At 41.7% G+C, this 14198-nt stretch overlaps 1 protein-coding gene and 1 long non-coding RNA gene across 3 annotated transcripts in view; one reads left to right on the forward strand and one right to left on the reverse strand.

The window, feature by feature from the left end:
* RSPO2 (R-spondin 2) overlaps positions 1–12015 on the reverse strand; it is a 140245-nt gene extending 128230 nt beyond the window's left edge. For both annotated transcript variants that reach the window (XM_075495132.1, XM_075495134.1), the window contains exon 1: positions 11469–12015. In XM_075495132.1, the coding sequence (XP_075351247.1) occupies positions 11469–11574 (106 nt within the window). In that variant the 5' untranslated portion in view covers positions 11575–12015. The remainder of the gene's footprint in view (positions 1–11468) is intronic.
* LOC142406824 (uncharacterized) overlaps positions 1–14198 on the forward strand; it is a 292658-nt gene that overhangs the window by 210198 nt on the left and 68262 nt on the right. The window lies entirely within an intron of this gene.

A 14198-nucleotide genomic window follows, 5' to 3' on the forward strand; every position in this document is an offset into this window, starting at 1 on the left:
CCCTGGGCAACTTGTGCCAGTGTTTGGCCATCCTCACAGTAAAAAAGTAGTTTTTTGTGTTCAGGTTGAATTAAATGTTTTTTAACTTGTGACCATTGCCTCTCACCCTGTCACTGAGCACCACCGAGAAGTCTGACTCCTTCTTCTTCTTTCCATCCTGTAAGGTGTTTATTTATACACATGGATAAGATCCCCCTGAGCCCTCTCTTCTCCAGGCTGAACAGCCCCAGCCCTCTCAGCCTCTCCTCGTATGTGAGATGCTTCAGTCCCTGAATCATCTTTGTAGCTCTTTGCTGGACTCACTCCAGTAAGTCCATGCCTCTCTTGAACTGGGGAAATGAGTGGTGGTTCTTCTGAGCTGGCACAGAGCCCACCAGGCCAGCGAGGTGGACATAGGGTTGAGACTACTTAGGAAGCCCGAGGACAAAAGATCTGGGCCTGGTTGTGGGCAATCTAATCAGGCTGATAAATCATTAGGAACATACAATCCCAGATCCAGCAGAACAGAGGCCATACCAAAATTCCATGACAAACATTATTTTAACACCTAACCTGGTAGAGTCTGTTTATACTGGGTCAGAAATTCGGCTGAGGTAGCTGCAGCGTGTTTAATTAAATCCCAAATTGTCTGCAACTTTCTGCATTTGACACTGTAATACATACAAGATTGACTGAGAAGTTCATTCATTTTTATGATTTGCTTTTTCAATCTTCCAGCGAGATACTCTGGAAGCGGAGAGTTTTCGTAAAAGCAAGTAGTACTTTAGCAGATAAAACATGCTGGAGCAGCTAATGAAAATAATTTCATATTTTCAGTGAAAAAGAATAAATATTTATATTAAAAAAACCAAACTATGTATGTCATACGTGTCCAGCATGAGACTGTGGACATATAAGAAAAATCTTGCAATACTGTGTAAATTGTTCAAACAAATAGTAGAAGAAAACCACCCTTTGAGCCAACCACCTGAAGTTAGCAATTAGCATACCCACGCTAAGAATGATTCCCTTTGCAGATATCTCATATGTCTCAGATATCACTAGCTGATACCTCAGTCAAAATAAATCCACTTTGTCACTCTGTTTACACTGCTGGGGAGTTTTGGTTAAACCATAACCTTTCCATAAACCCCACTGTTTTGTATACAAGGTATAGAAAGTATTTGTGTTTGGGTTACTGGCTTCTCAATTAATAGTTTGTTTCTTTTAAGAAAATAGCCAGTTTGCTTTGAATAAAGCACTTAAGCTTTGATTATAAGGGAACGACTCTCAAACTTGCTGGGCCAGGCCTGCTCCAAAAATCATTTAGGAAGTGTAAAAGCCACCCTGGTGCTTTCTTGAGAGGTGAGATATTGAAGTCCAAATCCTTGTTCTAAATCAGGAAAAAGAGGGACTTAAGCCTGCTGCTGAGTGTCTCAGGCGTGCGCTCAGACTGTACAGCAGATACATCCCTCTTCGTCTTTGTTTGCTTTCCTGCTAGGCCGGGCATCGCGGGTACGTTCAGAGGGTGCCCACCATGCAGGCTGGACGCTGCGCGCGCGCCAGCTGAAGGAACACGCCGTCTGCTCTTGCAAAGCTCAGCCTGCATGCACGGAATCGGGATTTAGCCACGTGGGGAAGTCAGAAGTCTCAAGGGTTAGATTGCAGCTGTGGAAGGCATCGCAGGTTTACATTTTGGATGTAGGCACCTGAAAGTGAAAGGATTTTCGACCACTAATTCATCCTGTGTGGTCACACGGGGACACTACTGGTGACAAATGGTCTAATAGTTAGCAAAGAGATTCCCCAATTACTGTGATCCCACTGCCTGGCTGAAGAAAGATGGATGAATACTGGCTGTTCTTACACATTTCTGCCTGTTAAGCTAACACAACCTAGCATGCTAACTAACACATTTCTTCCTTCTGGTTTCTTTATCAATAGAGTTATGGTTGAAAACAAAAATTAAAAGTGAAGAAAACACCATACTCTAAGTCTTAGAGGATCTGAGTAAACGTTGCAGGAAACCTCCCATAGACTTGATGCCAGATGTAAAAGTATAGTTAGCTACATTGTTCACTTGAAAGCCAGACAGATGATTTTGGGAACGCACAGTGTAGCTAGGACAATATTGCTGTAGCAGCCGTGGCACATCCTTACTTTTTGCTATTTACAGGGCAATCCTAACATTGCTATAGTTTGGGGGATTTTTAGCACAGAGATTAAATCTGCGCTGCAAGTGAAATTGCAAGTGTGAGCCAGCAGGCAGGTAGCAGAGAAGAGCCAGCAGTTTGGGCGTCACTGCGGGCTGTGCAAACCTGCTGAGGACACCGAGACCTTTCTGACATTCTTAATCTGCGCTGAGTCTCGCAACATAGCATCCTCACTGCTACTGGTACCTAGAGCAGGTCACTTCAGCCTGGCACGGGTACACCCTCGTATGCAGTGGTCACACCGCTGTTTTGTGCAGTACATCCTTAGCTCTGCAAATGCTTTAGATTGTCCAAGCCCTGTTCACACAGAGCTATTTACTAAAATTTTACGGGCAGATCGGGTGGATCTAAAGAACAGGCTTAAGCCCCTAGTTCTTCAGTGAACTTTGCACCTTCTCTGTTCGCCAGTTTGACAGATATATCTGGAAGGGGGCTTGTGGCAGGATCCTGAAACCAGGTCTGGGGTTGGAAGCTCCTGACTAACACAACAGCTACGTTTCTAGTTCGATATTCTGGGACATTTGACAGCATCAAGATACACGAGCCACCTATAGTCCTTGGAACAACTATGCTCTGTCATTTTTTATCCTCGTTTTACATCAATCTAGCAATAATAAACTGATTCTTACGGTTCCTGGCAGTCTGCCCCAGTATGAGAAGTATTCTCTCCCTTGTTTAAACTAAGGATCATTCAGCCAGACTTCTCCTCTAGCTCTGGGAGGTTTGGACTGCAGTGATTTCTTGCTCTCGGCCATCCCCACATCGTGTTATTTATTTGTGGCATTTTGTATAAGAGCTCCTATGCAAATTCTAGCTTGGAGCCTTTGTCCAATGGGTAGCGGGAGCTGCAGTCTGCCGTTCCCCCAGTGGCAAGCCTGCTTCGGTGTCACTTAATAAATCACCCTTCCAAACACAAGAGAAAAAATATAAGTATGTTGGAAATTTAAAATTGGATCTTTTCTGTCATTCTTCTCTCATCACAAATAAACCAAAAAGAAAAGAAAGATGCTTGTGGTACTAGAATCCTTTGGATTGTTGTAACTACTAACCAAAACCTCCAATAAGCTGCCAACCAGACTACTTTGCTCAAGCTTATTATTCCATTTCTGTTTCTGCCATTTAACTCCTCAACTGTAATATTTCCATGCAAACAGCATGGCGTGCCCAAAATATCTTATCTTACATTAGAAAGAAAACAATTTTTTCAGGGAGAACACGGTATCTCTTTTCCCCCATATGGCTGCAACTATGCAAACCCAAAATGGTTTCTCTCTTGGCAGGCAGGCGGGATTCCTAATGAGCTAACACAGAGAAAACAGATAAAATTAAGAGACAAATATCAGAGCCTATTTTATCCTCTTTCTTTTCCCATCATGCCTTGTCCAGCTCTGACATCCCCATTATTACCACTACCTAAAGCCAACAGATATTTAGAAATTACATTTCAACCAATGTCATCAGCTGACGAGCCCCGCACATCGATGTAAATTTAACACTTCTCCCCCATATTCATGGCTATCAAGAATTTTTATTTTGTCCGTATCTCTGCTCTAATTTCCTCCTAACTTTGCCTAGGACTTTTTGATTCTTCTTATCTGACAGCTTCTTTTCCCTCTCTTTTCCATAACATGCTTCATGTTTTCTGACACTGTCTCTGTACTTTCCCCAGGCTTCTCCTCCACTTGCTACGTCCTGTTTCTTTGGACATCCCTTTCAAACACTCTTCTGGAGTGGATGCTTCCCTCCATAACTTCCCTTCACATCCTTTATCTTTACTCCCTCATATGAGTCCATAATATTTCCTCAGTTTGGGAACGATAGAGCTGGAAAAACCCACGGGGGCCAAATACTGCGTCTCAGATTCCCCACTGCTCTGGAACCGGCAATTTTGAGTTGATACATCTCACACCAATCGATGGATACCGTTAGTTAAATAGATGGATCCTGCCAGCTGATGGATATCCTTTCATGTCCTATTTACTTTTCTCACAAGTGTAGAGTTAACACATAGAGGGGGTGAAAGAGAGAAGGGCTGTGTTGGCTCTCTCCATGGGATCAACTCAGAATCTGTAGTGCAAGTGAAGATAAAGAGAATGTGGTGGGGTACCAAAATATGTGGGCTTAAACTAACACAATGTATACCTCTTTGTGGATCCTTCTGCCTACAAGTTCAACAGCCCCACTGAGTCTGGCTCTATACATGAGTAAAGCACATATATGATAGCCCATTAATAATGTTTAACATAATTTTACTTTTTTTTTTTCAGAAAATTCTGTTTTTAGCATGTTATCAACTTTCAGTTCTTCTGACTTCTAACAAGCCTTTTGGGAGATTTTTTTTTTTTTTCTGAGCTGGTTTTGGTGGTGAGTAGGAGTGAAGAAAGAAATTCAATAAGCCTGCAGGCAATTGCTGTACTGGCAGTGTGCATTGCTTTTTATTTTGGAATTGGCATGAAGGCCCTCCAAGTAACACAAGCTCTCCTTTTTGACAGAATTGACAGATAAATTATATAACAAGATGCAGTTGGATAGTTTTTTTGGGGGATGAGGATTGAGTGAAGTCAAAATGGAAAGTTCATTCCACATCAGGGGTATTCCTTCACTGCACTATTAAAATAAAGCACCTTTGATCCAAAAGGCTCCTATGGAACTTCACAAAATGTAGCCAAGATGTGGCTGTCTAAATCAGGTTCCTCAATCTATAGCTGGACATACTAGTAACAACTCGATAATCACAAGCGTTTGACCTCTCACAAATTCTGTTTACTTGGCGGGGCAGGGACACTGCAAATTATTAGTACCTTTAAGCTATGCAAGTAATTTTAGCTGAAACTGTATATTCTTTGAAAACACTGATTGAATTTGTACAAGAAACTAATATCTAACCATGTTGAAAGCCAAAATAGATGACTGTCCTTGTTTCTTCTAACTTAATTTGAACCTCCTGGAGCCCCACAGAATTTCTCTGGCATTTCCCATTCTTGGTAACACTTGCTTTATATTCAAATCATACAACATACTGGACTATATTTTTCGTACTAATAATTTCCAATAAATGTTTTCAAAGCTTTGGAAACTGTCTGCCCTGAGTGAGTTTCAGATCCTTCGGGGAGATTTATAAGGAGGTATGAAGTGAGGAATGGAGAGGAAAAGAAGTTGAAATAAGTTGAAATGCATGGCACTAAACGAGTAGTCCTAGTTAGGTCAAAAATAAACCTGCAGAAAAGAAATAAGCAGGTTGCTCTCTATTCTATCTACTGCTCAAAACTCAAAATTTGCTGTATTACAAACAAAAATTATTTGTTCTTTTCCAAAAATCATTAGGAAAAAGGGTTTTACATCAAGAAAATCATACGACACAAGGTTCATATAAGTGAGAAAGATGAACTGCAGTTTTGTGTAGGATAAACTCTTACTGTCTAAATGTCATCACCTTTTTGCCTCTTCAAAGATCTATCTGGCATCATGGGAGGAAAAATGCTCCTTGAAGCAGTAGAAATAGGCTCCCCCCCCAAATTAACTATCATCTGAACAATTATTATCAAATAACACATTGCATTTCTGTGGCCCCTACTGTACAAGGATATGAAAACATACCGAAATAATTAAATTAATTAACATCCCAACACTCCAAAAAGGTACTTTAACTTCTAATTCCTAAGTGCAGACACAAAGATTCAATTTCTTTTTTGTGAGATTAAACAAGAAATCCGTGTCCAAGCCATGTGTGGAACCTTAACCCTTCCACAACCGCCTCATTGTTCAATCACAAGGTCGATACCTCTACACATTCAACAAATGGCTCTTGGGCACAGCACAATTTTTCCTTAAATACTATAACTTCTGATCACTGAGAGCAACAATTAAGTGTTCCCAACATGGGTATAAAAAGATAGTTGTCCTAAACAGTTGCTTCCACATAGCCAGCCCAGGGTCATTATTAGAGGAATATAATCTGCACGTTCCCACCTCTTAAAAACTCAAGCCAGCCATAGCTGAGCAGCATGGCCAGCACCTTTCCACACTTCTATTGCAGTGTGTGCAAGCTCTCACAAGCATCCAATTTTTTTTCATGACAAATTCTTCCATGTACATTGGATGTTCACTGCAATAAGAACCTCAACCTACTGAAACAAGCTTAAACTTTTAAGTTGTTTGCATTAAAATTTCTCTTCATGGCCAACTTACTATATTCAGGGTTGGTTAGGTCCAGGAAGACAAGCTCCAACATCACAATCATCTAATTCATACATGTTTTCAAACTCCTTAAGCTATGGAATATGTTTATATTGCATTATGATTTTACCTGACACTGAAGTTCAAATTTGTCCAGTGCCCATAACGCATGTATGAATGCAAACCCTCACACATAAGATATTTTGGGACACAGTGGATGGAGAAGTGTAGTCCATACCATCAGTGCAGTGTGGATGGGTGAGGTATGCTGTGCCTGGTCTAGTCTGCTACCACATAGCCTACTCTTTTACAAGGGGAGATAGGGACTGTACATAGCCTGAGTTCAAAATGCCCTCCTATCACTGAGCAAGAAACAAATATAGTACTTAGGAAGATGTGTGTAGAGTGGAGTCAAGGAAGATGCTGAGATGTAGCTTATTCCCTAGCCCAGGCTGCTAAGAAACCATAGGCAACCTCTACTTGAACAACTTAATGTGAGTATCTTTGGATAGCTATAAATCAATGACAGTTTCGCTCTTTGCAAAGCACTGCTCATTCTCATACAAAATGAAAATATTCATTAGGAGGTTTGCCGTTTTGCATTTTCACATTTTTAAATTACAGTTTATTTAATCAGGGCTGCATTATACAAGTAAAGAAGAAAGTTATTTTACAGCCCATCAGCTGGCTGCTCAGTCACGGTAATGAATTAGTTTCACAGCTCTGCTCCTGTTGTCAGTTCTCACCCTAGTTCTGAGCTCACGAATCCAGCTGCAGGGAGCTCACGCGCATCTCCTGTATAGTTTATTGGCAGTCCATTCTCCGTACCAACCACCATACCTTGCCGTTACCCACTGGCCTCAGAAGTCTTTGCTGCATTATTTTGCTAGAAGGAGGTAGATATCTATTTGTTGCCATCTTGTTTATTTACAAAAACAGTACATACACCAAATCCTCTGCTGATAGCTACAAAAGAATCGAGGAGAGCCAAGTCCACTTTTCAGCAACGCTGTGCTCTCAGTGCTTTCCGCTGACCTCCTCCATTCGCTTATGCCGGGTTCTGACTTACAATTCCAGCAGTCAGTGCTTCTGGCTGGCGCAGCGCAGTCTTAGGCCACAAAACCCAGTGACGACTTGGAGTAGAGAATAAAATGTCTGCCCTTCCAAGCTGCTGCTGGGATTTTGTCTAAACCTTTATTTTAACGTACAGCTCACAGGCATCCGATTTTGCTTTCCTCTTGGGTATTAAAGGTTACATAATGAATTATCAGCTAATTGCAGGGAAGATGAGGAGTTCCTCACACCATTCTTCCACTTGTACATGCTATAAAAGGAGCCCATTACCAGAAGCAGCACTGTTCCCGTTACCACTACCTTTCTCTTTTAATTAAAAATTTTAAAAAATTTAAAAATTAAAAAAAATTTAATTAAAAATTTAAAAAAATTTAAAAATTGAATGGCTTTTGCAGGCTTAATTTCTGATGGCATTTCCACAGTAGAAATTGCGAAGACATTTATTGAAACTATTAAAAATTTTATTAAAAAATTACAAACTTCACCACACATCTTTTCTAAATAAGATTAGAAATGAAACATTTTAATCCCCAGAGAATCACAGCTTTACATATTACACTTGTTTAAAGAGAAAACTACAGTCTTTATTTTCTACAAAAGAAGGAAAACTTGACAATATAACACTGTAACTGCTCAACAAGTTTACTGAAAAAATAAACCAACTTTATTCAAAGAGTCCTTGCAGCTGGGGAAGTACAAGATTTCCCCATCTTCCATCTTTCTTCCCTTCCTCCCTTCAAAAAGAAGAAAAGGAGAGAGAGGGAAGTCTTCCTCTCCCCTTTCCAAGGGCTTCTTTTAGCAGTTACTACAAATATTTTTGTAAAAGCAAAGCCAAAACAAGAGGCACAAAGTGGATCTTATCTTCATGTAATTTAAAAAGAACAACTGTTCTTGGATGTTTATAAAATATTGCTACTAATGAGATTGCTAAAGCTTACTCAATGGAAAGTTATGACGGAATTTGCAATTGTCACGCTCGAAGTAAGTTTCATCTACTGCCAACCTATTGCAAACTCATGCTCTGGCCAGCTTCCTCCTTCAGCTGAGAACGTGCTTTGCCTTCCCTCGTTTGCCCTCCCCTCCCTGTGTAATTTAATCATAACTCAGTTATTTTGTGAAGACCTCCTCGATTCACCGCGTGAGGAAGACGGCGAGTTACCAACACCTACGGCCGCAGGCTCTGCTGAGCACACGTCTAGCCGTGCGGAAAAGCCGTCCGGCGAGCGTCGCAGGGGCAGGGCAGCGTGCTGTGGCAGCACCGTCACGTGCGTCCCAGGAGAGGTTTCATACTTTGAGATTTAGGTTCAACAAGACTTTCCTCTCTGAATAGCAGTGCTGGCACACATAGAAAAACAACTAGGGGACTAAATTCTTACTGGGCCACTGAAAGCACACAGTAGATTTACTTCCCAGAGAGCCACCTGGAACTAAATCCCTTCGTAGCCTACAGGATACCAACATTTTGAATGAAGCATTCCCCTTTCGCTAATCAAAACCAGGAGAGATCTATGCAATTTAAGAGAATGATTTTACCAACATTACCCTAACTGCGTAACAGCAGATGGGTTTCAGAACACACGCACTCCTCTCCAACCATATAAGCATCTTTATGTTTTGGGTTTTATTTTAAAAAGAGTGACACGAACTCTTTCACGGCTTCTCCTAGGCAGAGACAATGTCAGGTGACTGACAGAAGTAATCATTTGTTTAAAAACCCCTTTCATCTGAAATCGGAATTTCAGAAAATTGGAAACATTACTTACAACATACTTGCAGGTACCTGAGATATCACCAGTGAATATAGTTTGTTCTGAATTTGACATCATTTTTATGATTTCTACTTTAGTGAACTGACTAGCAAATGTCTCTTCTGAAAAGTGATATGAATTCTCATTTTGAACTCCTGTTCTGAAACCCACCTGGTCGTGTCCTTAAACCAGTGGTTTCAGTGATCACTGCACCAGGATTTAAATGCTAGTGCAAAACCAAGACACTCCTCACCCACCACCCCCCTCCAAAAAACAAAAATCAGCACACAAAAGCATTAGTTCTACAACTACAGCAAGGTGAATGGAGTTAAAAAGGACTAAAAAAAAAGTCACAATCATTTACTGCATGAGTGTAGTAAAAGCGTTGAGTTTTTGTGAGCTGGACTGAACCCTTTAATGGAGGACCCTCTGAGATGTACAGTAGCTTCTTGGTGCAGGAATTCAAGCATGGAGATGACAAAAAATATTTTGATGCACAACACATTCACAGAAGGTACTGTAATCATTTTGAACTGAAGTTTTCCTTTAAGGTTTACACATGGAAAAAATTCTCAAGCCTCAAAATTGTTCATGTAACTGATGTTTCACTCAGTATCTGAGGGAAACTACCAAGAATTTAAGCAGTGCTACAATCTGCATGTATCTTTTCTATGCATGTGCACCTGATAGATGAAAGTTCAGAAAACACAGAATGGAAAGCTATAATAACACAGTATTGTGCTCCTGAGATGAGATGATTTTAAAACTCTATTTAAGTAAACTCTTCCTGTCAAAAGGAGAGCTACATGTGGGCCGTTTCCCTGCTGTTTACAAAAAACCATTCCAATTCTATCTCATTTTAAAATTCTTCAATTATTACACAACAGTACTTTTGTGATTGTGTTATCAAACAGGGAACATGGCTATTACGCAATGTGGATTGTTCTAAAGTGAGTGTTTGGGGGCTGCAATGATACAGAACGAATCTACAGTTTGCAATTCAGTCAATCTCTTGAGAGAAAACTTGAGGAACAATAAAACTTGGCATAAAGAGCATCCACAGCCTTAGGAAACTTTGCTCTCAGAAGGCAACTTGCTAACTTCAGCTCTGAGTCAGACTCTTCATCCCTGTCATAGGAACCAATCCTATACATAAATAAAGTGAATCCTTGGGCTGTAGACCAGCTTTTTGCCTTGGTGTTCATAGTCCAGCAACAATCTACCTTTCACTATGTCCACTTCTTTCCACTTCCATCTGCTAGGCCAGCACAACTGTTTTGACAGTCATAAGACAAAAGACATAATTTATTATAGCTAGGTCAGTTCTTCAAAGGCACAAACAGTCATGCAGCACTAGGGGTTTGGACAAAAGGAGTCTTGCAGGACAGCGAGAACAACTGGCCAAGGAGCACTCACAGGAGAAAGCGTAAAAGAAGCTACTTGCAGAATCAGAGTGCTTACTGAATGTGCTAGTAACCAAAACCTAATGATTTCTAGGAAAAAGAAGGTTTAAAGAAACAATTGTTAATTACATCCCCACCTCGCACATAACCCAGTTCTGACTTTATTCTTCTACAGTCCTTTATGTAATGGTAGAACACTTCTCCTTGCAAATGCCCTGTACACCTATTACCTTCCAAGTTATGAACATCATAATTTTTGCCCCCCCCCCCATTTTTACAACTGTGAGCATTACAGGATTAGACTGTAGCACAATGAGAAGTTAGATTAAATCATCTGCTGGAAACCACTTCCATTACTCTGCTGTATTAAAGTATGTTTTAAAACAAAGTTATTAGTATGCATATTAATAAATATGACACATTAAATAAATTAAAATTTTAGACTGGATATTAGGAAATTTTTCTTCACCGAGAGGGTTATCAAGCCTTGGAACAGGCTGCCCAGGGAAGTGGTTGAGTCGCCATCCCTGGAGGTATTTAAAGGACGTTTGGATGAGGTGCTTAGAGACATGGTGTAGTGGTGGTTTTGGCAGTGTTAGGTTTATGGTTGGACTCGATGATCTTAAAGGTCTTTTCCAACCTATATGATTCTGTGATTCTGTGATTCTGTAAATCATAAAATAATTTAGACTGGAAAGGACCTCTGGAGGTCAATGAGTTCAAGTCCCTGCTCAGAGCAGGTCTAAGTCTATCAGGATGGTCAGGTACTTATCAAGTTGAACATCTCCAAGGATGGACATTCCATAGCCCCTCTGGGTGACTGGCTCCAGTGCTTGATCATCTTCATGGTAGAAAAAATAACCTTTTTTACTCACCCTTAAGTCTAATTGGAATTTCCCCATGTTCCAATCTGTGTCCATTGCCGCTCATCCCTGTCCTCAATGCACCTTTCAAGACCAGCCTTGCTGTGAATTCTCCCATTGAAGGGACTGAAGACAGCAATCAAATCTGGTTTGATTACCCCCCCTTTTCTTAAGGCTGAACATTACTCAGCTCTCAGTTTCTCCTTTTATGTCACATACTCTTGCCTCCTCACCATTTTGGTATCCCTCCACTGGACTTGAACCAGAGGATCACTATCTGCCTTGTATTAGGAAGCCCAAAGTTGGTCACAGTACTCCAGCAGTGTTCTCACAAGGAGAATAATCATCTCCATAAACCTGCTGGTTCCGCTCTTTGCTAATAAAGCCCAGACAGGACACTGCAGTTCTGTTACAGGCATGTCTCTTTCCATAAGGCTGTGGGTGTTGTCTGCCTGGACGTTAGTAAAGCCTTTGACACTGTCCCCCACAGCATTCTCCTGGAGAAACTGGCTGCTCATGGCTTGGACGGGTGTACTCTTCACTGGGTAAAAAACTGGCTGGATGGTCGAGCCCAGGGAGTTGTGGTGAATGGAGTTAAATCCAGTTGGCGGCCGGTCACAAGTGGTGTTCCCCAGGGCTCTGTGTTGGGGACAGTTCTGTTTAATATCTTTATCTGTGATCTGAACAAGGGGATCGAGTGCACCCTCAGTAAGTTTGCAGACTACACCAAGCTGGGCAGGAGTGTTGATCTGCTTGAAGGTAGGAAGGCTCTACAGAGGGACCTGGACAGGCTGGATTGATGGGCTGAGGTCAATTGTATGAGGTTTAACAAGGCCAAGTGCAAGGTCCTGCACTTGGGCCACAGCAACCCCATGCAACGCTACAGGCTTGGGGAAGAGTGGCTGGAAAGCTGCCTGGCAGAAAAGGACCTGGGGGTGCTGGCTGACGGATTGCTGAACGTGAACCAGCAGTGTGCCCAGGTGGCCAAGAAAGCCAATAGCATCCTGGCTTGTATCAGCAACAGTGTGGCCAAGAGGACTAGGGAAGTGATTGCCGTCCTGTACTTGGCACTGGTGAGGCCGCACCTCGAATACTGTGTTCAGTTTTGGGCCCCCCACTACAAGAGGGATATTGAGGTACTGGAGCGCGTACAGAGAAGGGCAACGAAGCTGGTGAAGGGTCTGGAGAACAAGCCCTAAGAGGAGCAGCTGAGGGAGCTGGGGTTGTTTAGCCTGGAGAAAAGGAGGCTGAGGGGAGACCTTCTTGCTCTCTGCAACTACCTGAAAGGAGTTTGTAGTGAGGTGGGGGTTGGTCTCTTCTCCCAAATAACAAGCAAGAGGATGAGAAGAAACAGCCTCAAGTTGCACCAGGGGAGGTTTAGATTGGATATTAGGAAAAAATTTCCTTACTGAAAGGGTGGTGAAGCATTGGAACAGGCTGCCCAGAGAGGTGGTAGAGTCACCCTCCCTGAACGAGTTCAAAAAACATGTAGATGTGGCACTTCAGGACATAGTTTATTAGGCATGGAAGTGTGGGGTTGACAGTTAGACTAGATGACCCTAGAGGTCTTTTCCAACCTTAATGATCCTATGATTGTGTTCACCTTGCTGTCCACCATATCCCCAAGTCCTTTTCTGGAAAGCTGCTTTCCATTTAGTCCATGACCCCTCTGCATTGCTACATGAGGTTATGCATCCCAGATGGAAGACTCCACGCTTGGCTTTGCTGAACTTCAAGATGTTCCCATCAGTCAACTCCTCCAGCCTGCTGCAGTTCCCCTGACTTGCAACCCTGTGCTCCAGCATATGGGCTACTCCCTCCTCCCCAAGTTTGGTATAAGAGAGAGGATGGGATTAGACACAGGAGGGTAAAGATAAAAGCCTGCCTTGAAAAAATCACTTCTGAAGAAAGACACCTGCTATCTTCATGGACAAATCAGCTCCTGTGAGTGTTTCCCAGCTAACATGTAATTGCAGACAGTAAGCAGGAGAGCTGGTGAGTTAAAATAACTTTTTCACAGGTAGATGAGTTCCAGAACTTTAGGAGCAAAGAGGGAAAAAGGTACATGGTTGGAATAAGGTGAAGGTCAGTCATTAATTCTTCCCCTCAACCTTAAATGCAAAACTGTATGCAGATATAGTGTCTCTTCCTTTCCAATATTCACATTCACCTCACTGATCAGTCATTATACTTCACAGAACCCTAAACAGGATCTTGGATTTTGTGGCTTAGAGGTGCTATGATATATTCTGCAGTGCAAAGGTGCTAAGGAAACCCACTGAAGTATGAAACACTGGCTGAAAAAAAACCCCAGAAACTTAAAAAAACCCTTCAAATTACAATAGTCAAACAATACAGGGTCATGTTGCTTCATGAATCTTAAGAACTTCAGATTTCAAAATAAAAAGCTTTAAACCATACCCAGCTCGTTAGCCAGACCTTTTGAAAGGCTTTTCCCCCCCAAAACAAAAAGCTCTACTCCAGAAGCTTTCCAAGACTAGGCAAGATTAAAATAAATGAGACCTCGAACAGGAAAGATTCTGAAACATGAGCACACAGGTCTACCCAAATTATTCTGCACGTAGATTATGTTAGGTTTCATAAAAGGTGTAGGCTACACATGCCTTCACTCTACCAAGCTTCTTCTGTGACAAACAAAGAAAAACATGGAAGCACAAAATCTTTTTCTGTTTTGGCCTGAAGTTCAGTGGGGATCCATTTGTTTGTACCATCCACTTTTAA

The sequence above is a fragment of the Mycteria americana genome, chromosome 2, assembly GCF_035582795.1.
Source record: "Mycteria americana isolate JAX WOST 10 ecotype Jacksonville Zoo and Gardens chromosome 2, USCA_MyAme_1.0, whole genome shotgun sequence".
NCBI lineage: Eukaryota > Metazoa > Chordata > Aves > Ciconiiformes > Ciconiidae > Mycteria > Mycteria americana.